The sequence below is a fragment of the Anomalospiza imberbis genome, chromosome 11 (genome assembly GCF_031753505.1).
Source record: "Anomalospiza imberbis isolate Cuckoo-Finch-1a 21T00152 chromosome 11, ASM3175350v1, whole genome shotgun sequence".
NCBI classification, from domain to species: domain Eukaryota; kingdom Metazoa; phylum Chordata; class Aves; order Passeriformes; family Viduidae; genus Anomalospiza; species Anomalospiza imberbis.
Genome location: NC_089691.1, coordinates 271,416 through 298,844, shown reverse-complemented (window position 1 = coordinate 298,844; position 27,429 = coordinate 271,416). Strand labels below are relative to the sequence as shown.

General features: G+C 44.2%; 1 protein-coding gene and 1 long non-coding RNA gene across 9 annotated transcripts; one reads left to right on the top strand and one right to left on the bottom strand.

Moving 5' to 3' along the window:
• Positions 1 to 1,098: 1,098 nt before the first annotated feature.
• CARD19 (caspase recruitment domain family member 19) lies at positions 1,099 to 23,763 on the bottom strand. 8 transcript variants are annotated; one of them, XR_011002892.1, is made up of 7 exons: positions 23,566 to 23,761; positions 17,761 to 17,903; positions 15,679 to 15,832; positions 12,233 to 12,292; positions 10,550 to 10,621; positions 3,606 to 5,255; positions 1,099 to 3,118 (listed from the first exon to the last, which is right to left on the bottom strand). XR_011002892.1 is itself a non-coding variant. In XM_068201431.1 (6 exons), the coding sequence occupies exons 1-6, from the start codon at positions 23,582 to 23,584 to the stop codon at positions 9,737 to 9,739; spliced, it is 561 nt and encodes a 186-aa protein (XP_068057532.1). In that variant the 5' UTR covers positions 23,585 to 23,744; the 3' UTR covers positions 7,304 to 9,736. The 8 variants fall into 8 exon arrangements, 2 of the variants coding, with proteins under 2 accessions (XP_068057532.1, XP_068057534.1); XR_011002893.1 differs by lacking the exon at positions 23,566 to 23,761 and adding an exon at positions 20,579 to 20,782; XR_011002895.1 differs by lacking the exon at positions 23,566 to 23,761 and adding an exon at positions 20,117 to 20,266.
• LOC137480429 (uncharacterized) lies at positions 9,847 to 11,181 on the top strand. The gene is made up of 2 exons (XR_011002898.1): positions 9,847 to 10,273; positions 10,531 to 11,181. It is a non-coding gene; the product is annotated as an uncharacterized lncRNA (long non-coding RNA).
• Positions 23,764 to 27,429: the final 3,666 nt, after the last annotated feature.

The window sequence follows — 27,429 nt, the reverse complement described above, 5'->3', positions numbered from 1 at the left end:
GCTTTTTATTCCACTCCAGCTAAAGGAAAGATGAGACAAACAGAAACAAGCAGCATTCTTTTGTCTAGTTTTGTTCACAGGTAATCATTTGTATTGTTTCTTCTGGACACACTTAAAATTTCCCTGTCCTTCATGCACAGACACAAATAACCTAACTGTTAATGGTTTCTTACCATGAACTGCTATTCTGTGTATTCTGTGCATTATATTTATTTGAGTCATAGAGTAGTTTGGATTCAAGGGACATTTATAGGTCATCTTGTTCAATCCCCTGCCATGGGCAGGGACACCTTCCACTGTCCCAGGCTGCTCCAAGCCCTGTCCAGCCTGGCCTTGGACACTTCCAGGGATCCAGGGGCAGCCACAGCTGCTCTGGGCAACCTGTGCCAGGGTCTCACCACCTTCATTGTAAAAGGTTCTTTCTTATATCAAATTTCTGGAAACTCTATTAGAAGTGCCACCTTTTCTAGGCTCAACTGGTAAACTAGAGGATCCAGGGTAAACATTACCTGTTAAACTGGTACCAAGTGCCTGTCAGCAGCAATTCAAATGGCAAAATGAACTGAGTTTTTCTCTCTAGTTTCCTCTCTCTCTTTCCATCACTTATTGCTGCAGTTTTGTTTCTTTTATGAGTTTATGGCTAAAAGCAAAATAATTTTTTAAGTTTTTATTTTTAAATATATATATAGAGTTATAAATATCTTCTAGTTTCTTACCTGCTGGCTCAGGGACTTACACTTTTTCTAAATACACTATTGCTAATAATGGTGTAGGTTACAAGAATTTCTTCAGCAAAAACATTTTAGTCATTTTATTTCCAAAGTATCATACCTGCAATCAGAAAAATCTGAGTTTTCTAGGTTGCTCTTATATGTAGATGGAAGATGCAGATCTATATGAATCAATTTTCTTGGCATCAATTTTCAAAAGCTCCTTTGTACATAAGAATAGAAGATTGACTTCATGTGTCTCATCTCATTTACAGGTTTTATCACTGACCTTTCTCTTTGGTTATGTCTCAAAGCCCATTGGTATACCAGACTTTCATGTATATGTTCTGTAAGAATTACTAACAGAAAACAAATCAAACTCATGTGATTAGTAATGGAATAGACATTCTTTTTTATTTTCTAATTTGTCTTTTGTTGTTTCATTTCCACTGTAACGTGTATTTAACCAGTATCCAGAAGGCAGTGGTTTAATTTTGTGGGCTGTACTAATGTAAACATAACTCAGAACAAGTTCTGAATGAGGCACACAGGACAACTTCCTTCCTGTATTTATTTTTCACAAACCACCAGCTGCTGTAGGACTCTTCATGCCCACTTGTGGCTGTCACACTTCTGATGCTGCTTCTCATGTCTTTTATTGTGATTAAGTAAGATTTGCAAAACATTCTCAGACATAAAATTTGTATTTTAAGTCTTTGAAGCCTTTAGAGTTCATGTATTTTTTAGCAGACAGCATCTGCAAGTTGGTTTCAAGTATAAATAATTTAATCACAGGATTATTATTCTTTTAAGTCAGGTGCTGCTTTAAAATTTGGGCAAGTGTCTCAGAGGGGCAGCAAACAAATACATACATTTGACTCAATCTTGGACTCGTTCTTTGCTTTGCTGTGCTTTTTCAGAGTTCTTGGTTGGAGGCAAATATCTCTTTTAAAAAGAGATCATCAATAATGAAGCAAGATGAATTTTCCAGGCTGTGTGGGGAGCAGTTCATGCCAGGTCAGCTGTTTGCTCCTGTTTCATAAGCTCTGGGCAGGGTGAGCACTGCTCCTGGTCCTTCTCATTAGTCCCTTCAGCATCCAGAATAGCCTGGGCTGGGATTTTCAGCGTAGCTGTACTTACTGAAGCAGGTGACAACAACCATATTTACTGGAACTCACTCTTAGTATTTGTCTTCTAAACCAGGTCACTGCTGGAGCTCATTCTCATGCTGAGTGTTACATAAAATGGGCTGAAGCAGAAAACACCATCCTGGTTTCTGTATCCCCTCAGCTGCCATTCAGGTGTTTGAATTAACAACTTCTTTATCCTCAGCGAGTTTGCAGATGACACTAAGGTTGCTGGGAGTATTGATGTGCTGTCAGGCAGGAAGGCTCCATAGTTTTATCTGGAGAGGCTGGATCTGAGGCCAGTGATCTGAGGTTGAACAAGGCCAAGTGCTAGGTCCTGTCCTTGGGTCACAACAGCCCCTGCAGCTCCAGGCTGAGCCAGAGGGCCTGGAAAGGGCCGGCAGGAAAGGCCCCGGGGGTGCTGGTGGCAGTGGCTGAGCAGGAGCCCAGGTGGGTAAGAAGGACCAGGGCACCTTGGGCTGTTCAGCCCTGGTGTGGCAGCAGGGCCAGGGCAGTGCCCATCCCCTGCGCTGGACATTCTGGAGTCAGTTTTGAGCCCCTCACAAGAAGAAAGAGCTTGAGGGGCTGGAGTGTGTCCAGAGAAGAGAACGGAGCTGGGGAAGGAGCTGAGGGAGCTGGGAAAGGAGCTCAGTCTGGAGAAGAGGAGGCTCGGGGGGGACCTTCTTGCTCTGCACAACTCCCTGACAGGAGGGGGCAGCTGAGGGGGTTCTGGCTCTGCTTCCAGGAAACAAGGACAGAAGGAGACAGAATTCCCTCAAACTGTGCCAGGGAGGGTCAGGTTGGGCATTGGGAGTAATTGGACAGCCCCAGTTCCTGGAGCAGATGGTGTTTACACCACCACCAGGACCTCACCACCCAGTGAATGCAGCAGTCTTGCTGGAGCCCGTTAGTATTCACAGGTAATCAACAAAACCGAACCAGAGACAGAAGCTGAGACGTTCCCTAGAGAAAGAAGCAAACTGAAATAAATGAGAGAAGGTACTCCAGGAAAAGATGAATAACAACATGGTCACAGCAGGCCTTAGGGCAGAGTTTCCATCAGAGGCTGGATTGCATCCAAGTGCTTCAGGGTGATTTGTCAGCTGTACATGGAATTTCACTCCTCTCCCCATCACTAAGTATTCCCATCCTGACACTGGCTGTGGTGGGAGAGCAGAGTGGACAGAAGCATGGGCAGAGCTGACCAAACAACTGGAGCTGACTGATAGCAGACAGCTCTTGGGCATGTCAGGAAGCAAACACACATTGTTGGAAGTACATCTACAGCAAAGAGGCAGGAAAAAATGCAGTATATAAAGGCTTCGGCTGTTGGAAGGAAGTTCTTATTTTCACACTGATCAAATTATTTTCACTGTATGAAATCACGAAGTCACAGAATCACTGAATCATTTAGGATGGAAGAGATATCAAAGATCATTGAGTCCAACTTTTGATTGACTCCACCTGTAAATGCCCCCCCTCATCCTCGTTCCTGATGTTCTCAGTCCACGGCCGTGCCAGTGGGAGGGTCACTGACATGTCAGTGCAGGATAGGGTGTGAAACACAGGGTACAATCTTTTCAAAATTATATCTAACCAAGAATTATCCAACTTCCTAACAGGGTGGTGACAAAACATTACCTGCCCTCCTACTGGATACTATGGTTATTTTGAATTCATTTTTCTCTTCCTACTGAGTCTGTTGAAGGTCTGTTTTCATGGTTCATTTTATCCCCTTGGGTTCTCATTATGAGAACTATTTAGTAACCTGGCTGCCTTCCCAAGAAGAGTACCACAGCTCTCAGTCAGGAACAGAGACTTATCAATAGCTCCTCATCAGGCAAGTCAGGCTTTGTCAGAAACTGAGATGGCAAAAACTCAGGTTCCTCTTTTGTTCAGCTTCCTTCCTGATGTTTTCCACTCCTCTTTTTTCCAGTCTTCCAGCCTAGAAGTTGCCCCATCCCCTTTTTAATGGTACAAGTTTTAACTAATTGGGAGGTGAGTGTAAATATGGTGCCATGCTAGGAAGCACCACACCAGGATTACTGAAACATTGCAAAACATTTTCACTGGTACCAAAAATATTTGAGAATAAATCAGTTTCATCACCACCCAACATTACCACAGATTTCTGGCATGAAGGATGAAAATAATCTAAACTCTTGGGAAGGCCTTATGTTTCAGATTTGTTTTGGACTTGTGGAAGATAGGGAGTGAGACAGCTATGTGTCTTTACCCTGAAATAGGAGTTATTTTTTTCTGCGTCAGAAAACATGATTCACCAGGCATGCCAGGGAGAGCATTGCTCAGGAAAGAAATTACTGTATCCCCTCAGGCCTCTCCATCCCTTGTAGAGTTTCAAAGCCTGGCAACATGACTTGGGAACATAACTGATCTTCACAAACTTTGTGAAGTGCACTAACACTTCACACAGTGAAGCATTGGGAGCAAGTCATAATGCACCTGTGTGGGTCACTGTTCTCCTTCGTACGCCATAAAAATTCTTTCTTCTCCATGCTAATAGAGAAACAGGTTTGAAAGCCCCACATCCCACAGCTGCACTAGTAGGATACCTCACAGCCTCTTGAAGGCACCCTGGTTATCACACAGAGGTCCTGCAATCTTCAAACCTGATGTCACTAATAATATTTTGCTTAATTTGCATGTCCTCTTCACTTGCAAACACAGGGTGTGATGGAATGATGTGTCTTGTTCATCTTTCCAGAGTCAGGACCAGCCTAGACTCATCCAGGGCTGAATTTCATCCAGCTCAGAATGAGGAATTTGCTTCCTACTTGTTTTCTTATTGACGCTGAGATCACCAAGCTGAGTTTCGTTCATATCTCACAGGGCTCCTGGCCTGGGAATACCCTGAAAGATATAATTGCAATTCTTTCACAGAAAACTGCTGTCTAAATTATTACTATTAATAACAACTATTATTTTCTGATATAAGTTTACCTGTTATACCTGGACTTTGAATTTGGTTCCAATCTGATGTAAGTTATTTCCCTACCTCCTGGCAGAACAGAGCTCTTCCAGAGCAGAGCAAAGTGGCCATGTTAAAATGGCTGTGAGCCAGCTCCAGAGGCAGAGGTGAAACAAAATCCAGCTGTATGCAACCATTATGGATCGGGATTATTTAAGAGGCACAGGCATCGTCTTTCCAGCCTTCACTAGGAGCTTTTAAAATTAATTAGCTCAGAGCCCATAGAGGAAAAACAAAGTCAGCTCTCTCTGTTTCAGCGGAGCGTTCAGCAGGGAGCAGCTACGGGGACCCAGCAGCTCTGCCTGTCCCGGCTGTCCCTGGAGCCGGCGGGGCCGGGAGTGAGGCACCGCAGGACGGCACAGAGCAGGCTCCGGACAGCACCCGCAGGGCTGGAGCACTGGGAGATCCCCAGGGTAGCTAAAACCAGGGCTAAAAAGGAAAAAAAAAAAACCAAAAAACACCTGAGTGTGATGAAATATTTTGCTTTGGAGAAGAGAGGATTTGCTGTAAATCGTGCTGTGAGAACGTCTCGCCTGTGATTTATCCAGGCTTCATGTGCAGTGGCACTCTGGCTGCTGGCACCCGGCTTCACCTGTTACCAGTTCATGAAGCACAGACTGAGTCTGAAAGGTTTTTGCTTTACTATACACAATGTTATTAATGACTTATCTGCACCATGGCAGAAAGCTTTTCCTTGTGACCACAGTGTAAAGTGGCCTGTGCTCCAAAATAGCAAGGGCAGCTCAGGATTCACCCAAAATGTTCTTTTATGCCAAAGCAATGGTACTGAATTAGCTGGAGCAGTGTTGCTGCATACCTGTCTCATCTCCTGCCTCTGGTTTCTTTCCATTTGGCTCTAATAACATCCCTGTGAAGTGGGTGAGATGAAGATAGAAAATTACCCCCTCCCCTGATTCCTATAATTTTGTAGTTTCATCAGGCTGTTGTTTCACTCATATCCAAACCTTGCTGATGCCCCTGATGCTCTGCTCTGGTCCCTTCACCTGGCGCCTGGCACGAGGCTGGTCCTGCAGTGGCAGAGGGTTGGGGCACAGGGCTGGAACAGGCCAAGGTGCCCTGGTCCTTCTTAGCCACCTGGGCTCCTGTTCAGCCACTGCCCAGCACAGGTACCAGCACAAGCACAGCCTCCCACTAACAGCTGCTCCTCTCCCCAAAGGGCCACAAACCAGCAGGCAAGGAAAGGAGTCCAGTTCCCACTCATCAGGGAGTCAGTCCACAGAAGGGCACAGGATGAAGAGGATCTCTCCTCCTGATGAAGTTATCTCAGAGATCCTCCTCCATCACCACCCAGGTTCAACAGAATCCAATGCTAAGCTCTGGGGCTCCTCTTGTCTCCAAAGACTCTTGCAGCAGCAGATGCAATCCTGGCTGTGGGTCAGTGACTCTACCTAAGGTTTCAAGTTGTGTCAGGGGAGATTTAGATTTGATATTAGGAAATATTTCTTCACAGAAAGGGCTGTCCAGCCCTGGCACAGGCTGCCCAGGGCAGTGGTGAAGTCACAATTCCTAGAAGTGTTTAAAAAATATGGATATGGCACTTTAGGACATGGTTTAATTGTGAATATGGTGGTTGTCGCTGTAGAGCAGGACGGTAACAAGAAGACTCCAAGTCGAAGGCTAGAGAAGGAACTCCGATTTATTTCAAATGCACCGCTCTATAAATAGAGAACATCGTGCGGACTAATTTCATTGGTCTTAGAGCAAAAACTATCTCACACCACTGGTGTGCAGTGAATGATGCACGGTGGCAGAACATATCTATGAACAATGTGAACAACAAGAGAGATTAGAGAATTATTTACATTCTTTCCCAACTGTCTCCCAGGCTCTCGCCTGGTTAGAAAACCCCCTCTTTTTTTTCTCTGACTGAACTGAGAATATCCACAGTGGTGGTGCCAGATCGGCCTTAATTATATTAAGAGCTCTTTTCCAACCATGATCCCATGATTCTCCTGTTACAGCAACAAGTTCTTTTGGTGGGAGGCTCAACACTGGTCATAGAGGCACCCAGGCGAGCAGTTCCCCCTTACCCAAAGAAACAGACCAGTAACAAAACGGTCTACATGGTTTTCCTTACATGAAGTCCCTTTTTGGGTGGTCCAAGTAGCACTTCAAATGAACTGTGTGCCAAAGTCCTTTTACAGCAAGCGCCCTTGAAGTGCGCCTTCAAGGCTTCATGGGCAGTGACCCTTGGAACTCCCAAAAGACACAAAATCAAGGATTAACCCAAAGACAGTCCTGTTTAACTCCAGATCCTTAAACAAGCTAAGCAGAAAAACTGCAATTTTGAAATCAGGTGAATGTGTTAAAAATCCTCGTGCAAATACCCAGAAAAATTTAACCATGAGAGGCTAGAGCCCAGGGGGGGTCAGTCAGTAGCCACAGGAGGGCAACAACCAAGGGGCGCTTCTGCAAGGAAGAGCAGTGCATTAAGTACAAGAAAAACAGCAGCATTCTCACTTGGAATTTATTTCAATTTAATTGACAGCTTCACCCCATTAAAAAAAGAAATACATTCTTTTCTAAAGGATTCAAGAAGATGTACGTTCAGAGAAATTAATATAGGACACAGGCCCTGTGAAGTGCAGCAAACTGATTCTTGCCAGCACAATCACGGCATGGCATAACATGGAGTAACATCTGTGCACACAGAATGGCAGGGAAAAGCATCCACAATGGCACATTGTGACCAAATATGTTTCCAATTTATTACAATATGAAAAAAAATGACAAATGAAAGAAACAAAAGGAATAACTTTGTCTTGGCAAAGGCATTTTTAACTGCAAACTCCATCCAGCAGCTGTAAAGCAGCCCAGTGCATCCCAGAATGAATCACCACTTCATTCCCACTCCAGCTCATCAGGCACATCATCCTTCACCAAGTCCTTTAAATAGCAGTCTGGCTTTAAACAGAATTGTGCAAATTCTTTGGAGGATCTATCACTTTGCTTCCCAGCTCTCTGCACACAGGCGGTCCCATACTTGGCCTTAGCCATTTCCATGGCTCAGGCCAGTACCTGCTTAGCTTCTGTACAATTCCTGCCTACAGTATGGCAGCCACAGTGTTCACAAGGATGGCCTCCAACTTCAGCATGGAACCACCTACAACCCAGCCAGGACAACTTCCCTGCACAAATGTTTATAAATTAATACCAGCACAGTTTCAGCAGCAAAGGCCAAGCTGTTCTTGATTTGCCAGGGAAACCAGAATTCTGCAGCTAAACTGTTTCATCCAAGACCCTGCTTGATTTATTCCCAAGTCTGTAACACTGTTTGCCCAGAAGGACCTGACTGCCATGCAGGTGCACATGTGCTTCCTCCAGGAGCTGAAAATGGAATTATCACTGTCCATACGTGCTGCATAGATGTACTTGCAGAGAAGCAAGCTCCTGAAAGAAAAATAGTCTAAGAATGTCTCCCAGCCTGCGCACATGCCAATTGTATAGGCAGCCTGACATTCACTGTTCAAATAAATAACTGGCACTAATAAAGAACAGATTGTTTTCTATTCTTTGCTGTCATGTCCTTTAACACGACGATGAATCCAGACTCACTTTTTCTTCCTCCTTCCAGCTCTAACCCTTGGCATAGCTCATTCTGGATCATTTTTTTCCCTGAGAGACATCTTCATCTCAAGCCGCCTCAGGAAGGGAGGAAAATATAACCCCAGCCACAGTAAATTTTCCTGTACCATAATGGGAAAGAATTCTTCCCCCAGCCCTGGCACAGGTTGCCCAGAGAAGCTGTTGCTGCCCCATTCCTGGAAGTGTCCTTTCAAAGCTCTCTAGCAGTTTAATATCTATCTTATATTGTGATGCACAAACTGCCCCCAGCACTTGAGATGAGGCCACCTCAGTACAGAGAGGGACAATCCCCTCCCTGGCCCAACTGGCCATGCTTGGCCTGGTGCGCCCCAGGACAGGGATGTCCCCCATGGCTGCCAGGGCACTGCTGGCCCATTTCCAACTTTCCATCCACCAGGATTCCCAGGTCCCTTTGCATGGTGCTGGTCTCCAGCATCTCATTCCCCAGCCTGTCCATACATCCAGGGTTGCACCATCCCAGGTGCAGAATCCAGCACTTTCCCTTGTTGAACTTCACTGAGTGGGTGATTGCCCAGCCCTCCAATTTGTCCAGGTGTCTCTGCAGAGTCTCCCTTTACTTCACTGGGAAAGGGAAAGCTAAATGAATCTGGAACACTTTCTTGATAGTCTGAAGGGCTTCAGGTCAGACATTCCAGTCCCTGGAACACCCCATGGGCTGGGAAGCAGCCTGCACCAGCTCCAGGGCATTCAAACCAGGGCCAGCAGCTGAGTGTGACCAGGAACAAGGCACCAACACGGAATCAGAAGGCACAATGAACACAAGGCACACATCAAGGGAACTGGCCCCCATAAACTTTTCACAGGTGCCAGTGCCCACCTGAGCTCAGGCAGTGACTACAGAGGATCTAGACAAAACAGTTCTGAGACAGAGATCCATTTCTTAGTAACGGCTTTGAGTGCATGTGTTTAAGTTCTTTTCTTAAATTAATTCTCACAAAAGACAAGCCAGAGTTCTTCAAACAGTTGTGATCCTTCATTCCAGTATAGAAAACACATATGCAAACATGGCTTCAGACCCATGCTCACTTAAGAGATCATTTTAAAGCTTGTAATAAAAGTATTTTTTATAGAAACAATAAATACTTCAAGCATTTACAAAAATAAATGGTCCATTCCCATAAAGAAGGACATTTATAGCTGAAATTCTGAATACATCTGGAGGCAAGGCAATTATTGATTAAGCTAGTTAATAAAATCTTTGGTATGAGTACAGGACATTTTTATCAACTGTTGACTTGCTTTGGCCGGTGTACTGTACAGACAAGGAAAGAGACAGCTTTTCCTTAATTTTTTGACATGTCTTCCAAATACAACATACAAATATTTCTAACATGTCTTCCTATGATAATAGGAGAAAAACCCAAGATTCTCCTGGCTCTTCCTATGACTTGCGTTTCTAAAACGGAATGATGAGAGGAAAAAGAGAAAGTGAACACAGTTAGATTTCATTTTAGCTAGGAAGCAGCATCTGCAAAAAATAAAAACCAACTGAAAATAACTGTAGAGGAAAGCACATTTCCTTCAATTTATAGAAATCAACTCCCAAGAAAGGTGAACAAGGAATCTGTTAAGATTCATTGCTGCAAGTTGAGACAGGAAGAGGAGATTGGTCAGTTAGGGAAGGGGGCAGCTTCACCCCTGAGCACAGTACTGGATGGTGTGGAGCAGGTGACTGTCTGGTGGCAGTTAGAGCTAACACCCAGAGCCAGCAGCACAGGGACAGCTGTAGCTGCTGGAACTCAGCAAATCCAGCCAGCATCCCCCAGCCCTGGCCAGGCTTCCACCAGCTCCCAAGGGGTGTGGGAGCCAGAAGATTTTGGGTCTGTCTCATGACTGCTGGGAATCATGACCCATTGCTATAGCAACAGGAGTTCACATGACTACTGTATTTAAAAAGTCCCCCTATTTGTGGCATCTTCTGTAGGCAAAATATCCATTATTTATACCTCAGCATGTTCACCGTGCTGTATCCAGAGCTCATTAAAGAATGATGACACCTTGACCCACCCTGTTAGGGAGCCCTGTCAGATGAGGAGCCCAGCTCATTCCATCCCTGCCGAGGGAAGGCAGGTAGGAGAAGCCCCTGAGAAGCTCACCTGAGTTGCAGCAGTACCAGAAAAGGGCCAGTCCTGCAGCCATGCTGAAACACGCCAGGAAAAACACGGGACCTACAGAAAATGGCAAGAAAACACACTGAGACACAGCAGGGCAGCAGAAGTTTAGCTCCATTCACAAATCACCAATTGCTATCAATATGCATAATTAGGCATATTCAAATGAAGCCAACATATTCACAATTCTGTATGTTCTGTAGCTAATGTACTGTGAAGCACATTTATTAGACTGCAATTAATTTTTACTACAGTTGCTTTGTCACCATTCCCTGTTCCCCTCTGCTCATCTAGCTACAGACTATGGTATTAAGGAAAAGTTTCCAAACCAAATCCCCTGGAAACTACTTGCCTGGAATTACACACAGTTTAATGGTGATGGTCAGTACTGATGTTCAATAAAACCCTTCTAATTTATACTTATCCACTGACAAAACAGCATAAAGATTTATATCTGCTTCTTTATTACCTAATACTCCATTTGTAGTTACTATCTCACTAGAAACAGAGACACAATTAAACTACACCTCTACTTGTAGATACAATTAAGCTACACCTATCGATTTAAGGACAAGTGTACTGCCTCAACAAATTCCTGGAGCTGACTGTGTGGTCAAGGACATTGGAGAAACAGCAAAGGAGGAAGGATTTGGTTGCTCTTTGGCATGTAACTTCCCAAGAAGGGTGGCTAGTGGCCAAGCAATCTCTAGTCTGAGGCCGAGTCAGAAAAAAAAAGTAGTAAGTGAAAAAAAACAAAAAACAAAAAAAAAAAACACAAACCAAAAAAAAAACAAAAAAAAAAACAAAAACAAAAAAAACCCACTTCATTTTCTTATTTGCAAGCACTTTCTCTGTTCATCCTGTACTGTTATGCTGCAGACAGCAACAGCAATGTGTGAAGTCTGAACAGCAATTTGGTTCAATATTCAGAGAAACACCACCTCCACAGACAAAAATATACATTGAGTTAAACAGTGGTTCTGTTACTTATTTCAGTTTTCTCTCAGGAAACTGCAAAAAAGGCATAATTCATAGAAGGTGTTTTGAATCTCTCATTATTGTATCTAAATCTCTAAATAAAATACTAAACTTAAATTATACAATAGTTCATTATAAATTGTGAGAACTCTTCATCTTCATTTGAGATCTTCCTTTTCAAAATATCCTACCATGAAAAAAATCTTTGTCTCTGTAATCTGGCATTGAACAGAGGAAGGTGAAACTAATTAATATATTTTCCTAAGGAAAATATACTTCAGCTTTTCCTTCCTTTCTGTCATTGCTTTCAAATGGCTTGTAGTTAAATTGAGAGCTTAAAAAATTTGAAAAAAAAATTTAAAGTCACATCAAAAAATTATTGATGGCCTTATGCAAAATGAACAGACCTTACTGTTCAGGAATTGAAGAAATCACAGGAAATTAAGAGCTTACTTGTAATAGTGTAAGTAATACCATTGTAAATATTGATTAAACCCTACAGTCTCTTCAATTTCCTGGCCCCGTTTTCCTTGACAGTACATTTTCCTCCATTAATTCTACGTAACTTGTGACAGTAAAGACATCATAAGCCAAAGTAGTTGTTACATGCAGTGTGAATTACATGATATAATAAATTGCATCATAATCTGCAAAGCCATTCCATCCGGTGACACTGTATGATTTATTTACCCCTGTCATTTAGCATATATTGCTCCTTGTCAGTGTCTATCTCTGTGGGATCTGGGGTTTCTAGAAATAAAAGCAACACATGAAAAGTTAGTACTCAGCTCAAGCAAACAAACAAACATAACCAGCACATGCAAAATGGTGCAGAAGACCACATTTCAGAAAAATATCCAATATTGACATAAAGTATTAACCCCTCCAACGGTAAACCACTGCTAGAGTTAAAGCTGAACTGACTAAAAGACATAGGCACAGAGTCATCTGAATGCCACTACAAATAGCTGCAGCCCCATCTCTGATCTGCTTAAGCACTGGCCACATAAATAACATTACACTTGTTTCCCAAATTAGGAAAGCAGGAGATAATCCTTCACAATACCAGCAATTTCCATTGTAATACAAATGTTTCTTTAATTTGTTAATAGATGCACTAATCTGAAAACACCTCTATAATTTAATGTATCACCATTCTTTGTTCTTGAGCAACTCTTTAGGCATTGATGTATTTAGCAGGTAAAGCACATAGAAAAAAATTCTTGGTGTAGATTATTTACTAAATGCAGGTCTCAGCTGAAGATATGCCCAGCTTCTTTAAAACTCTGCAGGTTCTGCATGCTAACATTTGGCACAAGTAATTTCAGCCTCTCTCTTTCTGCAAATTCTAGTAGAAAAGGAGGCTGGCCTTAGGACAAGGTGTTCAGGAGTTTCCAGTCCGGGCAGAAAGACCCTTTCAGAGCTGCCTTTGCCACACAGGATGTGGAGATCATGCTGTCTGCAGAAGAGGGATGCACAGCTGTCACCAGACATGGCAGAGGAGTGAAATCACCAATCTGCAACACTGTTTTAGCCAAACATTTCTGTAGTCATGGAATCACAGAATCATAAAGGTTGGAAAACACCTCTACAATCACCTAGTCCGACTGTCAAAGGGCTAGGAGGGTTAAAAATGGAAAGGAAAAAAGTAAGAGTTCTGAATCTGGCTGTCAATAGGGAAGAATATAAGACTGATCAGTTTCAACTGCTCTCCTTTCACTTGACACCAAGATGTAGGAGGAGAGCTGTAGGAAAACTGCCCTGTCCACCCAGGCAGCAACAGGGAAACATCCATCTCCCCTGCTAAGGACATCCCTCTCTGTGGGGGGACAGGGCATGGCCCTGGAGTAGGACAGAAGCATCTGGTGCACTTTGCTGTGAAGCTTGAGAGTCACCAGAGCAGCAAGGATTGCTGCAAAGCTTCTGTGCATTCAGTGTGCCCCTAGCAGCCTCACCCAGCCTGCCCCTTTGAGTAGCTGATGTCCTCCCTAGGAATTCCAGCTAGGAAATCCTCACATTGCACAGGAGAGCACAGACAAATCTCTGCCACTTCTGTCGCTGCATGGGGCTGATCCAAGCCTTTATCCTTTAAGTCTGTGTCAGCATGGAGAGAAATAAAAACATTTTCTGAGTCCCTTGGAAACTCCCGTTTGCTTCAACAGCTCCATGGCTGCCCATATCGTGTGCCTTACCCCCCCTCTAGTGGGAATGTTCAAACATTACCAGACACTTCACTGGCAATTTACACTTCCAGCAAAGAAATTTTATTCCAGCACGAATTTTAAAGCTGTCTTAAAAATGAAAAAGAAATATGTGAAAGGATTTCCTCTGCTGAAAAAAATCTGTCGTATGTATAGCTGCATGTAATCTATTACAGAACTACGGAGTTCGTTCATGAACCATCCATGGTTCATCCATGTCCTCATTGATAATTTCTCCAGTTGTTTGTAATGCTGCTTGTTTCAGCTCAGCCTGCATTTAGAAGAAAAGCTCCATGTTAGTGATTCTCCTTGTTCTTCATGTTTACAAATTCTATTGGCAGTTCTGCAAATGCTTTGTGCTAAATTTAACAACTACTGCTAAGAGCATTATAGAATGATAGCATGGTTTGAGTTGGAAGGGACACTGAAAACCATCCAGTTCCAACCTCCTGCCATGGGCAGGGACACTCTCCAATGACAGGAGTGCTCAGGACCCCACAGATCTTGGCCTTGAACACCTCTTCAGCACTTCCAAGAACTAACATTTGAGTAACAAATTGTGCGTGTTGGAGGTCTGAGGGATAATGCCTTTAACACTGAAAATGTCCAAGTTCACTTAAATGAGAAGTTACTCCTCATATTGATAAAGGAGCTTTTCCTGAAGCATAAAGGTGTTTGCAGTTTTAGCTTAAAAAGCTGCACACATGTTTCTTGACCATTCAATCCAGAATGCAGACATTTGTTTTAATTGCAGAACTCTAAGTAGCAGCAAGCATATTAACACAATCATCTCAATGTTTATTTCTTAGATCAACAGAAAGAAACTGCTGAACCTCAGCACACAGTAATGTTTTAAGTCAGTTCTTTAAATTATCATTATCCTTATCCTTCTGAGAATGGTAACATGAAAGAGTGTACCAAGATAACAGAGAATTTAATGACTTTTGATGGTTACTGAAGTCAGCAGTTTGCAGCAGCAGCAGCAAAACTGTTTTGGGGTGCCACAAGGAGATGTATGTTTAACATGAAGCACTTCTAGCACAGGTATTTGCTATGCACAGTCTGAACAGAAGAAACCCTAACCCTGCCTACTCATGGCTACCTGAGGAAAGCTCAGAGTCACCACATAAATCATGTGCAAGGATGCAAGGATGAGCACATTTCTGCTCTAGCTAAAAGTGAAAACATCCCACAGACTCTAACCAAGTCTCCTTGTAAAGATACATTTTCAAAAATGGCTTGTAGAATGTGCTATTGAACATTAAAAAAGCTTCAACTCTTAAACATCAAAACAGTCTTAAAATTTTTCTTCTTAGTGACTACACCACGACTTCTCAAACTGCTCTTAATTCATAAAGGCTGTCTGCTAACTACTAGTCAGCCTGGCAGAAAAACTTGTTTCTTGACCTCTGCCAAAGTAAAAATGATAGATCCAAGATAATTTGATTGAAGAGCCTGTTCTCCAAAGTGCACGACTCCTGCAAGGTGAACATCAGATCAAAGCATTGCCTTCAAGCTGCTGTGAGGCTCAGTCAGTTGGGACTGGGGCTCATCTGAGATTCTGAGGCAGGATGGGCCCAGACTTCCCCAGTTCAAAAGGGTTCAGGTATTGATGTGGGTAACTCTGCAGCCGCCCTGTGCAGGCAAGAAAATGGTCCTCCAACAGTTTGTGCTGAGTAGATACAAATTGCTTTTTTCAAAATAAAAGACAAAATTAAGGAAATTACAATTTTACATTACAAAATCCCTTTACAGCTTTTGGAAAACTCAAGTCAGAAGGAATTAAGGTATACCCCAAAAATTATTTCATTCGCTTATTTGTATTATTTATAACCTGTTTAGGTTGCTTGAATTACCTACACTGCATCTGAAATTAGGTTTTGTAATACACTGGTGAGGAAATCCACAAATCAATCAACTTACAAGTCAACTTACTCAAGATTTTCCTGCTTGGCAGATCATTAAACAGCTGTTCAGCATTGATCTGCAGAGCCCTGTAAAACTCCTGACAGTGTCTGTCTCCTTTCTTTTGGAGGTGTTTTAACAGATCTGAGAGCCTGGTATGGAGTGATGCCTTTGGGTTCCTGAACTGTAAGAGAAAAGTGCTCATCAGAAAAGAGGTTAAAACAGAAGAGAGATTAAAAGGTCAATTTTACATCACTATGCCAGTTATGTAGCTTCTTTATGAAGCATCTTTGATATTTACTAAAAGAATGGGCCAAAAAGGGAAACCTAAAAAGGACATACATGCACTGCACAGCCCTGAGCTTCATGTGGTCAGCACTGTCTGATGAAGAGCATATTGTCTCTGCCTCTCCTTCTGCTTTTTTCTGTCCCAATCAAGTGAAAGACACTCTGCATTTGATGCATTCCTTGCATCCAAGCTGACATGGTACTTGCCATTCTACAGTTTAATTCTGGCAGCTGTAGATAGAATATTTCAGCAAATCTTATAATTTGAATTAAAGTTTGATGCTTTCAAGTTTGCCCTCAGCTGCCTAGTAATGATCCCCGAAAAGGCACTTTATACTGCTTATCCTAGTCCCAGTACTGGAGTGTTTGTTCATCATTCCAAGATTTCGTATTTTATGGTTTTTTGTTGTTTCCAGCCAATTAATTGCTGTATACCCACTTCAACAGGCACAAATTCCCATTACTCAGGTTGGCAAACAGTTGCAGTGGGAAATACACTTTTTTCTGTAGTGCTTAATGCAGTGAGTATTAGGTGACCTTACAAAGAGAAGGAAAATGCATCCCTAGCCTTACACATCAAACCTTTTCCAGTTTATTTCCAAAAAATCGAAAGCCATTTGTGACATCTACAACAGCCATTCTGAGCAAAACATCATATTTCATAGCAGCACAGTGGATAACCTTTGTAGCATACTGAGTTAGGAACAATTGCTGCTTGAGGGGGACAAGAATGCCACAGATTTTACACAATGCTCTTTATTCTGACAAAATTCCCACAGGGTCTACCAGATACAGCTGGTATTCTTTATTACCTAGTACTCCATTTGTAGTTACTCTCTCACTAGAAACAGAGACACAATTAAACTACATCGCTACTTGCCTGAATCCATTAAAAAGCAGTTCATTTCTGCCTAAGTGCAGAAGTCACAAATCATGTTTCAGATCCTTTATGGGTTTATTTTGAAGCTCTTGAGGGAAGTGGCAAGACTGGTTCAGTAAATGATCTAGCTCTGCTCTACACCACAAAACACTAATTGTCCCCGTGAAGTTTGATTATGGTAGCACTGAACCTATTTTTCCGGATGTTAAAATACTGATACGCCAAAACTCTGACCAAGTGCAGACATGAAGCCAGCAGAGGGCAAGTACAAACTATTGTAAGTAAGATTGTGGAAGCTCTTAGCTGACTTTAATTTTGTCTCTACGCAGGATTAGCTCCTTAAAAAGAGCTACCCATTTATGAAAGCTTAACATCAGGGAGGGTGGCCTTCCTCCATACATGGTGGCACCACTGCAAGATATTATTAACTCCACCCACTTTCCAAAGCTCCACACTTACTAGTGGGACTAATACCCCCCCACTTCTCTACCAATACTTAAAATTATTAATTGGTTACCAAAACTGATTGAGCTAATATGGCCGATTTTGTGGGCAGAGATGGATGCAGCATAGATCATCTGGTGTGTCACTCCACACCATCTCATGGGTGCAGACAGGCACGCCAGGCATGTGATCACAGGATGGGTGCCCTCCTGCCCATGGACTGGCTGAACGACTGTGTGCCCCTGATCATGGCAGGGACCATGGCATTAAACTGCTGCTGAACAGAACATTCTCTCCCATGACCACTTGGCAGAGGGAACGTGCCAGCCCTGTGACTGCTCCTCTTACATGAGATGCCAGACACAACTGGTCAGCAAGCAGGAGATGAGGCAGGCTGGCTGCATGTGACACCAAGAGTTGTGTCAGGAAGAGGGCAGCTGGGGTTGTGACCTACAAAAGCAACAGAAAAATCAGAGACACAGCAAAACTCCTCAAATTACCTTTTCTGCTTCTTCATTGGTTAGAATTTGGGGATAGACTCTGTTAAGCTGAAGAACAATTTTATCAACCACTTGCTCATTCAGTCGGCTAGTGCTTGTAAGAAAATACATGTCATGCTGCAGCCGATGACAATATGACTGATCTAGAGATAAAATAACACAGAAGAAATCACAGCAGTTAATTAATAAGCCATTTTAAAATTCCATAATTTTCATTTTCCTACTAGTGATTGAATAGCTAAAATAAAATTATCACCACCACCTAATATTAGCAAGCTGAACTATCTGTTAGGGAAACATAACACTGCCATGTGCTTTCAAAGACCCATCCACTTGAAATTACATAAATCTGAACTTCTGGCTGGTCACTCCTACTGCCTCTCTCCTTCCAAACAGAGAAGGCTATAAATCATTTAGAAGTCAAGCTCTGATGGATATTTAATCAAATACAGCCTTAAAGTTAATAAATCACTGAAGATCAATTCTCTATTTATGAAGTCAGATTATGACATTTAAGGCACCTGCAAGATGCTTCTCCCATCCAATGGGATGCTCTCATTCTGCTCTTGAAAATAACAAGGCGCATAAAAAAACTTATCACACATGACCATAAGGTGCCAGACTGTCTGCTAGAGCACCTGCAGAAAAAACAACAGGGACACCCTTTCTTAAGTTCTTCAAACACTGAATTTGTCAGACACAATTCCCAACAGAGAAAGGGACAAGCCAGACCCTGGCAGCAGCCGGAATGTTGGACAAACCCTTGCACTCCTTTACATGCCTGTGGTGAGATGTGTGGCCCCTGAAAGCTGTCACGAGCCACCGGTACAACACAAACCAGAACTTTCCGGTTATGCTGGTTGCCAAAAACACCTTTGTAATTTTGTTTCTGCTTAACTATTCTTAGCATAAAAACCCTCATGTTGCTTTCTGTACAAGAAACATCAAACAGGATTTTGTTTGTCACAATCCCCTGCATACACTTTTTCATGATCTACTTTTACTTACTGCATAAAGCCACAGGGCCCTAAGGAGCTGCACTGCCACTTCATATTTATCACAGAAAATTAATAAATACAACTGCATTTGTAGGCTGAGATCAGCCCTTCCTTGCCACACTGCAACATGCAAGCACTCTCATCCACACCCGGGCCCTGGGAGCTGCCAACCACCTTCAGTCAGGCAGGTACTCAGTCCCAATTAATAACTCCACTAATATTTACATAAGGACTCTGGACACTGTCTCTGACACCACTATATCTTTATTACGGTTTCATCTTTGGTTTGTTTTCCCTTTAAAAGCCTTCTTAAGTTTATCAAGCAAACAAACAGGATCATTAAAGAGATAAATTTAAATACAACAGACTCGAAACCCAGCGCACCTCTCTGATGTTCTCTGTAAAACACAGAACTTGCAAACATCCATTCCAGAAAGCTCAGTGGTGTCTGCTGTGCAGTGCAAACACGAGCTGCTACTTCCTGTAAAACTCCTGGGAGATTTTCATAAACATTACACAGGAAAGCTGGCAACCAAAATGTGGATGATCAAACCATTTGCATGTGTCCATGACAACTCCTTTTAGAAGCATCTCAGGAAAGAGGAAAAAGTCTCTCTCAACAAAATGTTGGCTTAACACTAATTTAGTTTTGCCTTTTCCCTTTCAAGACTCCAATAAAGGGATGCCAAGGATTTAAGAAGGAGACTGGCTGCAGAGAAATGGTCTTGACATGATCAGATGGCACTGGATACCAAATGCACCCAAGAAGAGCAACTGGTCTGGTCCTCTGGGCTGAAAAGATGACAGAGAGGTGAAAAACAAGATGTCATCCTCCTCTGCTACTCTCACCCACTGCCATGTGCAACTGGCAAGTTACCAGAAGTCAAGGGTCTCTGACAGCAAGTCAGGAGAATCACAGAATTATTTAGGTTGGAAAAGAACCTTAAGACTATTGAGTCCAACCATCAATCCAGCATCACCATGTTCTGGAGTGCCACGTCCATATGTTTTTTGAACATTTCCAAGGATGGTGACTCCACCACTGCCCTGGGTAGCCTGTACCAGGCGTGGGTAACCCTTTCAATGAACAAAATTTCCTTACTATCCAACCTAAACCTCCCCTGGTGCAACCTGAAGCTGTTACCTCTCATCTTGTCACTTGGTGCTTGGGAGAAGATTGACACCCACCTGGCTACACCTACCCGTCAGGGAATCGTAGACTTCAACAACTGCAGTGGGCAAAATATTTAAAAGCATTTGATACTAGAGTGCGACATTGGGTTACATACAGTCCCAGTCCTCCAAGCTCCATACGATGGCTAAAACAACCGGGCCCCCGAATCACCAGGATAACTAACCTGTGTGCTCCCCAGGTGTAGAGGCACAATCCCAGCGAGCTGGGTGGAGGCTGGGAGTAAACAGAAGATTTTGCTGCCACACAGCACGCAGCCAGTGTGCCAGGGTGTGAAACGTGGCACTGCCCGGCTACATCGGAGACACCAGGCCGGGGCTCCGCACGCCCCGGCTGCCCCGAGCCCCGCGCCCAGCTTAGCCCCGCCCGCCGTCCCAGCGGCCCGCCCGTGCGGGGCCCAGCAGCGCTGCCCGGGCCGGGCCATGCCCGGGGGCAGTCATCCCGACCCACGGCGGGGCCGCGGCCGCGCACCAAACCGCCGGGGCCACCGCACTGGCGGGGCCGCTGCGGGGCGTGAGGACAGCGCGACACCGGCGCTGCGGCCCCGAAGGCTGCGGCCGGGCCTGGGAGCGCGGCGGCGCTCACCGAGCCGCCGAGGGTCACCGGACCCTGCCCGTCCCGCACTCACCGGCCATGGCAGCCCCGGCCCCGCCCGGCCCGCGGGCTGCGGCCTTCGGACGGCGGCCTTCGGCCTTCCTGCCAGGCCGAGGCGGGGCGGCCGGCGCTGGGCACCGCCTCCCGGGCCCGGAGGCGGCGGGGGAAGCGCGAGGCGAGGCGATCGGAGCGCAGGGCCGGGGTAGCCGGGGCGGTACTGGGGCGGCCCCCCCTGAGACCCCCGTAGCCAACATCGGGGTTTCCATCGCCTTGACCTTCGAGGTAAAAACACTTCTTCAAATGTCTGTGCTCACCAGCCCGTCCTGTGTAGAAGCATGAATTTACACTTGCACAGCCACGAGTTAAAACAATTAATGCATGATTAGTAAAGCCGCGATTTGCTTTTCCAGAAGAAATTACACTGTCCAAAATACAGTGTCGACATCTTCACAACATCCATGTAGAATTTGTATTTTCCTTGTGCTTCAGCACAACACGCATTTAAGTGCAGCTGGGCACGTAAGGTACATTGGGCAGGTAGTGACTCAAGCCCAAGGAGCAGGGACAACTTCTCTCATAGGAAAGGTTTCAGTGAAGCATGTAATTAAGTGGGATAGTTAACTTTGTGAGTGAAAAAGTACAAGCAGATGTGTGGCTTTAAAACCTGCTATTTGCCCCAAATTTCATCAACTATTTATTACCTAGCAAGGAATGGAAGAGAATATGCCTTGCTATGGACAAATGCTCCAGAGGATCGAAGCATTGTCAAATGCTGTGACATTCATGGTGCATATCCTTGAGAAGATCGGTAGAGTACATACATCCTGAGTTTATCCTATTTACCCTCCAGAATCCAGATCTTCCTAACAGCATGAAAACACATTTTAAAATTATTATTATTGCACATGGAGACCTTGATCACGCCTGCATTGGTGTGATTTTGGCAATGTATTTTAGTAAAGAAACAGGAACCTTCTGAAAAGGAACTCGGAATTGTGTAATTCCTTTTGTGATATATTTTTAAGGCTATTTTGGATGGGGCTGAGCTACCTGGCACAGTGGAAAGTGCCCCTGCCCATAGCAGGGGTTTGGAATGGGATGATCTTTAAGGTCCCTTCCAGCCCAAACCATTCTTGTATTCTACGATTCACTTCCATATGTATATTAAAACATTACAGCAAGAGGGGTTGCCTAGTATTAAGAAGCAGTGGGAGAATGCCATGCTGAAGATTTGTTTTTATGACCCCTTTATACCTCTTTGAATTTGCATTTTGTGCTCTGCTAAAAAGTTTCCCTGGAAACTTTTAGAAATTTTAGAAGTTTTAAATTTAAAAGCTTTTAGAACCTTTTAAACTACTGAAATCTAAACCACTAAACAGAAAGACTGGTCATCTTAGTGTGATATGGACTGAAATCTCTAATATAAATCTAAATGTTTTTCAGCACACAGTGATTCAAAGCACAGTGAGTGAAGTGGAAGCTAAAATCAATCCCTCAGGAATGCTGTGATGTACAGTGCCACACTGCTTGGAGATATTTTTGTCCTGCAGACTCAGATAAATACACAAGAAGAAAGGTTAAACATATCTCCTCCTCATGCCGGTGGCACGCAAGACCTCTGCAGCAGGATCGCTGTCAGGTTCGCTTTGCACAGACAGATCCTCGCGGAGCCACACGTCCACAGCAGAGGCCGCCCCAGTGCCCGTGCTCCCCGGGAGGGAAGGACCGGGCTGGGGCTGGCCCCGAACGCCCTCCCATGGTGACAGTCACATCCCGTGACAGTCACAGCGCACAGCCGGATGGGGAAGCCGCATCCCGGCCCCAGTGACGGCGAGCGACGCGAACAGCGAGACAAGAAACGCGCCCCTCAAACCGCTCCGGAGCGAGGGGCACGCCGCGAACCCCCTCTTCCTGACAGAGCCCAGTGCCTTTCCAAAACTCTGATTCATTTCAGAGTTCTGCCTCCGAATATAGTGGCTGCTAAAAATAGGTTAGAAACTATTGTAAAATAGTTGACAGTTGTTAAGCATGTACTGTTAGTTTGGTTATGGCAAAAGGCGTTAAAAGGGAAGTTAGAAGAAATACGGTACTCTACGTACCATAATACACCTAAGTAAAGTGCAGCTCCCCCAAGCGAAAGGAGCCAGCCTGGACTGAACTGTAATGGGCCAATCGAGCGCCTTAAACCTTCATGCAAATGAAGGTGCCGAAAAAAGAAAACCAAGGTAAAAAAAGGTGCTGAAAAAGAAACCAATCCAAAGGGACAGAAAACAGGATAAAAAGGGGGCTTCTGACCCACTGAATCTGTGTCGCTCCACCTGGAACATCGGGGACATCGCTGCTCAGCAGACCCAGCGCCGGCTGTGCAGCATCCTTGACGGGAGCGCTCCTGCTCAGCCCGCGGGCCCCCTTGCTTTAGGCCTTTCTTTTATTACAAGAAATGCTGAAATCACTTTTAGTACCTGGAATGTGGTCCCGTTTTTAACAGTGGTCATGCGAAGTGACCTGCACAACGTTTTATTTACCAGCAGACTGATTTCCTGCTTAGCTAATCTCAGAAGCCAGTAAAGCGACCAATTTGTTTATTTGAGTGAATTATTTGACTTACTAAATAACACCCTTGTCCTGGCAACACTATCATATAATGTTTTGTTTTATCTGTTAACTGTTGGATCACAATACGCTTTGCTGTTTTCCCACCGCAAGAGGACTGAATCTCTTTAGCAACAAATTAAATCTAGATAGTGCAAGCAGTTCCTCTAACAGTCTTTCTTTGTGCTTAAGAAAATACAATAAAGTATTTCTTAAAAGGTCAGATAGCGCATTAGGCTCCCTTCAGTAAATTTCAGTCAATAATTTACAAAAACAAGCTCTAAGAAGGGGAAAAAATGTGAAGGCAGTGACGGGCTGGCCACTCCCGTCAGAGCCACTGCCCCTCTGTCTCTGATCTGATGTTCCCACAGATTTGCACCTTTCAGACCCTTGTTTTGCCCAAATTCCTCGTTACAAATGTGCACTTACAGCTTCTGTAGAGCATCATCCATCGGTTTCAGGGTGGGTGTGTGCCGTGTCCGGCACACGTCCCACGCGGGGCGGCCGCAGTGCAATTCTCCTTGACGGGATAAACGGAGGTCACGGGCAACTTGGCGAAGCGAAAGTAAACAGGGAGGGAGCGAGCCCAGCTGTGACAGCCGGCAGAGCTCCGCCGGCAGCGATGGGCGGCTGCTCCTCTGCGCCGGGGAGACAACAGCAATTTGCTGGTGATTTTAGGGGACGTGTAATTAGCTCTGAAAACCAAGATGTTTGTTTGCTCAGAGTTATGAAGGCTTTTTGTGTGTATGCTAATAATTTCTAGAGTTGTTTTGCATATAAAATGAGTTATTTTCCAATCTTATTTATATAGTCGGAGTATGATTATTGGTGTGATTACTTTGTTGGTAAGAAGGAGATGAAGAAAAAGGTTCTCTGACTCCAAACACAAAAGCAGAAGCTGTGCTGCAAATTCTCAGCTCTTTATTCCTAACCAGTTAAGCCAAACAGTGAAATGGGAACAGAACTGACTTGGATGAAACTTCTTCCAGAGGGTGCTGGGCACTGCCCAGGCTCCCCAAGGAATGGGCATAGCCCCGAGGCTGCCAGAGCTACAGGAAAGTTTGGACAGCGCTGCTGAGGATGCCCAGGATGGGATTGTTTGGGGGTCTGTGCACGACGAGGGGTTGGACCTCAGGGTCCATTTCAGCTCAGGATATTCTATGATAGCCTGGAGCATCCACAAGTCTGGAAACCCCTGGTCAGTTTTAACTTCCTGTGTATTCATCTTGTACCTGGTGAATTATACACACCTGGTTTTGCTCTATGATATCGTATCACTGGAAATTTTAACAGCATTAGTAATACAAGAAAATGATGCAGATAAGGGAAAAATTGTGCATCTCTTATTCCTGGCAAAAGGGAATAATGGGCATATAGAACAGGGCTACGTATACTGATCACAAATAGTCCTGGTAAATATTGCACAGATTCTGGAGAATGAACAATCAGCTTCACAAACATGTTCAATATTGCACTTGGCTCCTTATCTAAAGCACAAATCAAATTGTAAACATGAAAAAAAAAACTCAGCTAATTATTTTTAAAAACACCAAACAATTGAATTCTTTGAAGATAGGAAGCAAATAAAGCTGTTAGAGCATCCTCCCCTTAAAATAGGTGTGTAAATAAACAGTTGACGGATTCGGCAAACTCACATTCTGCAGAGCTGTGGGAAGGGAACAAAGCCACTTCAGGTACACATCGTCACATGGAAGTCATCCCTGTGCCAGCTCTGGGCCTCATCTGATCCCCACAGCCAGGAATGATAGAGAGGATGTTGTGCAGCCTATGAGAAGTAAAGCCCAGTTCTGGGCATGGGTTAGCGGAGGGTTAGAGTTCTTGGGTCATCCTTGATGGAGAGTTGCTGGGGTGCGACGGTCTGCTCAAATGGGCAGATGGCTTTATCTTTTGTAAGAGGGATTTTGGGGATTTTAGTTGTTGTAGTCATAGTCTTCTTCATGTTTTCCTGTTCAGTTAAATGTTTACAGAAATCCATAGGAGAGGACTTTTTAATGAATAAAGGAAGGGGAGTTGTGGAGGCCTGTGGGCCTGCTAGTGGATTTCCTGGGGCTATGTCCTGGAAGAATGTCCACTGGACTTCAACCTCTCTCATACACTTCTGTGACATGCTGTCAATCAACCTCAGTGCCACTGGAAACCTATACAAAGATCCTTCCTGCCTTCGCTGTCTTAGATAACAGCTACTGCGTGTGAGTGTGGTATTTGCTGTGTGTTTCGTGGAGTGCTCTCCTTGTAGGGATGCTTCAGGAAGGTTTCAGCAACCTACCATCTGCCCACAGGTTAGAGGCCTGTCTGCTGCAACAGGTTAGAGGCCACTGCAGACTCCAGCTCATAGATACAGCATAAATCCTGTGGGAAACACTACGGTGAGCAGTGTGCAAGTCATCAGTTTCATAAAACACACAAGGAAATGCAAGTGTTCTGTAGCAGAAATAGGAGCTTGAATCCAGCTGGAATCACCGGCCACCAAACATTTAAGGGTTATAAGGTTTTAAATGTCTATTTTAGAGTCTCGGCTGCTTTCATCTCCTTCCTGCACAGTACCTACTTCCTTTCTGACAATAAATTATGTTTGCATGAGCAATAAAGCTAACTCCAGGGGGTGCAGCCATCAGAACTAAGCACAGTCCCAGAGGGAGCAGACCACAAATCTTTCACAAACAGTTTGGGTGTTGCTTCCTTATCTTGGTGTAACTTTGCTGCCTCTTGCATTAGTGGCCCAAATAAATGATAGTCATTTAGCTCTGGCACAGGGACAGTGAATTTACCTGCCTGCTGGGGTGCTTCCCATGGCTGCCAGCATCCCTGGCAGCTCAAGGGTGCACTTTTTGTCCCATACAATATTACTCAGCTTCGCCTCATGCAGAACAGGAGCCAGGCTGTCTGTTCACACAAAGTGTTGACCCAAACATCCCAACATGGAATTTATTTCACTTGCAGTCATATTATTGCATTTTAAAGCCACATAATAAAATTAAAACACCAGGGAACTAAATAATGGAATTCTGTGAACATAATCATAGAGATGGGAAGAGGAAGGAAATTCAAAGGAGCTGCAGAGAGGCAGGATCAAGGATATCTTGTCCACCCTTCACATGTGTACCTTAAGCACAATATTGCCAGTAGGGCAGAACACCTCCCTCCCTGCCTATAACTCTTTTTAATCCCAGGCTGAGATGTATCTTCTTTGTGAAGAATTTGTTTGGCCATTTGTTTTACACTTCTGGGGATCAGAGAAACCCTTCCATTCTGGTACTTTTGAGGTTCTCTTCTCTCCCCTTATTAAAGTTAGACTTGTCCTTTTCCATTTTCTAAGGGCCAGGCCCTCACCACCCTCACAGACAAGAATTTCTTTCCTGAATCTCATCTAACCTTCTGGCAATGGGGAGCCATTCCCCCTTGTCCCCAGTCCCTCTCCAGCTCTCCAGGAACCCCTTTAGGCCCTGGAAGAGGCTCTGAGGTGTCCCTGGAGCCTTCTTCTCTCCAGGTGACCACCCCCAGCTCCCCCAGCCTGGCTCCAGAGCAGAGGGGCTCTAGATCTTGGAGCAACTCTGTGGCGTTCTCTGGACTTCCTCCAACAGCTCCATGTCCTTCCTATGCTGGGGCCCCAAAGCTGGACACAGAGCTTCAGATGAGATCCTACCAGAGCAGAGCAGAAGGACAGAACCATTTCCCTTGACCTGCTGGGTCTGACAGGCAACTGAAAACTGCAGGCAGAATAGTTCACAGCACAACTATATCCTGATAAACACTAGCTAGTATTAATTGGATGAATTGAGAACTTAATTGGGTGTAGTGATGGGAAGTATATCCATTCTTCTTTTTGCAGTGCGTAGTAAGAAGTGTGTTGCAGGGTGCACTTTGGTGTAACGTACAGTAGAACTGAGCTTATTAGAAACAAGAAAAAAGCTCTTTTGCTGCAACTTCCATCTTATTGAATTTCAAGCACATGTTTTTATCTCTGCAGAGTATGGCCAGGATAGAAGCGGGCATTTGCCAGAAAGCTACAGTAATTTGAATTTCAAAACTGAAGCTTCAGAACTGCAGGCTGTGAGAGGATACCTGATTCATACCAAGGGAATATACCATAAAACAATTACTGCAGCCTGCTATAAGCTTATGTTTCTACCCACGACAGGGATGTGATGATACCCGTTAAACAGCTGATAAAAGTATTAAGTAAGGCTTCAACTGGTACAAAAATAACTACACTATAAGTAGGATATACATCTATTTACATATGAACAGTGGAAAAAGCACTGCGTCTGTTAC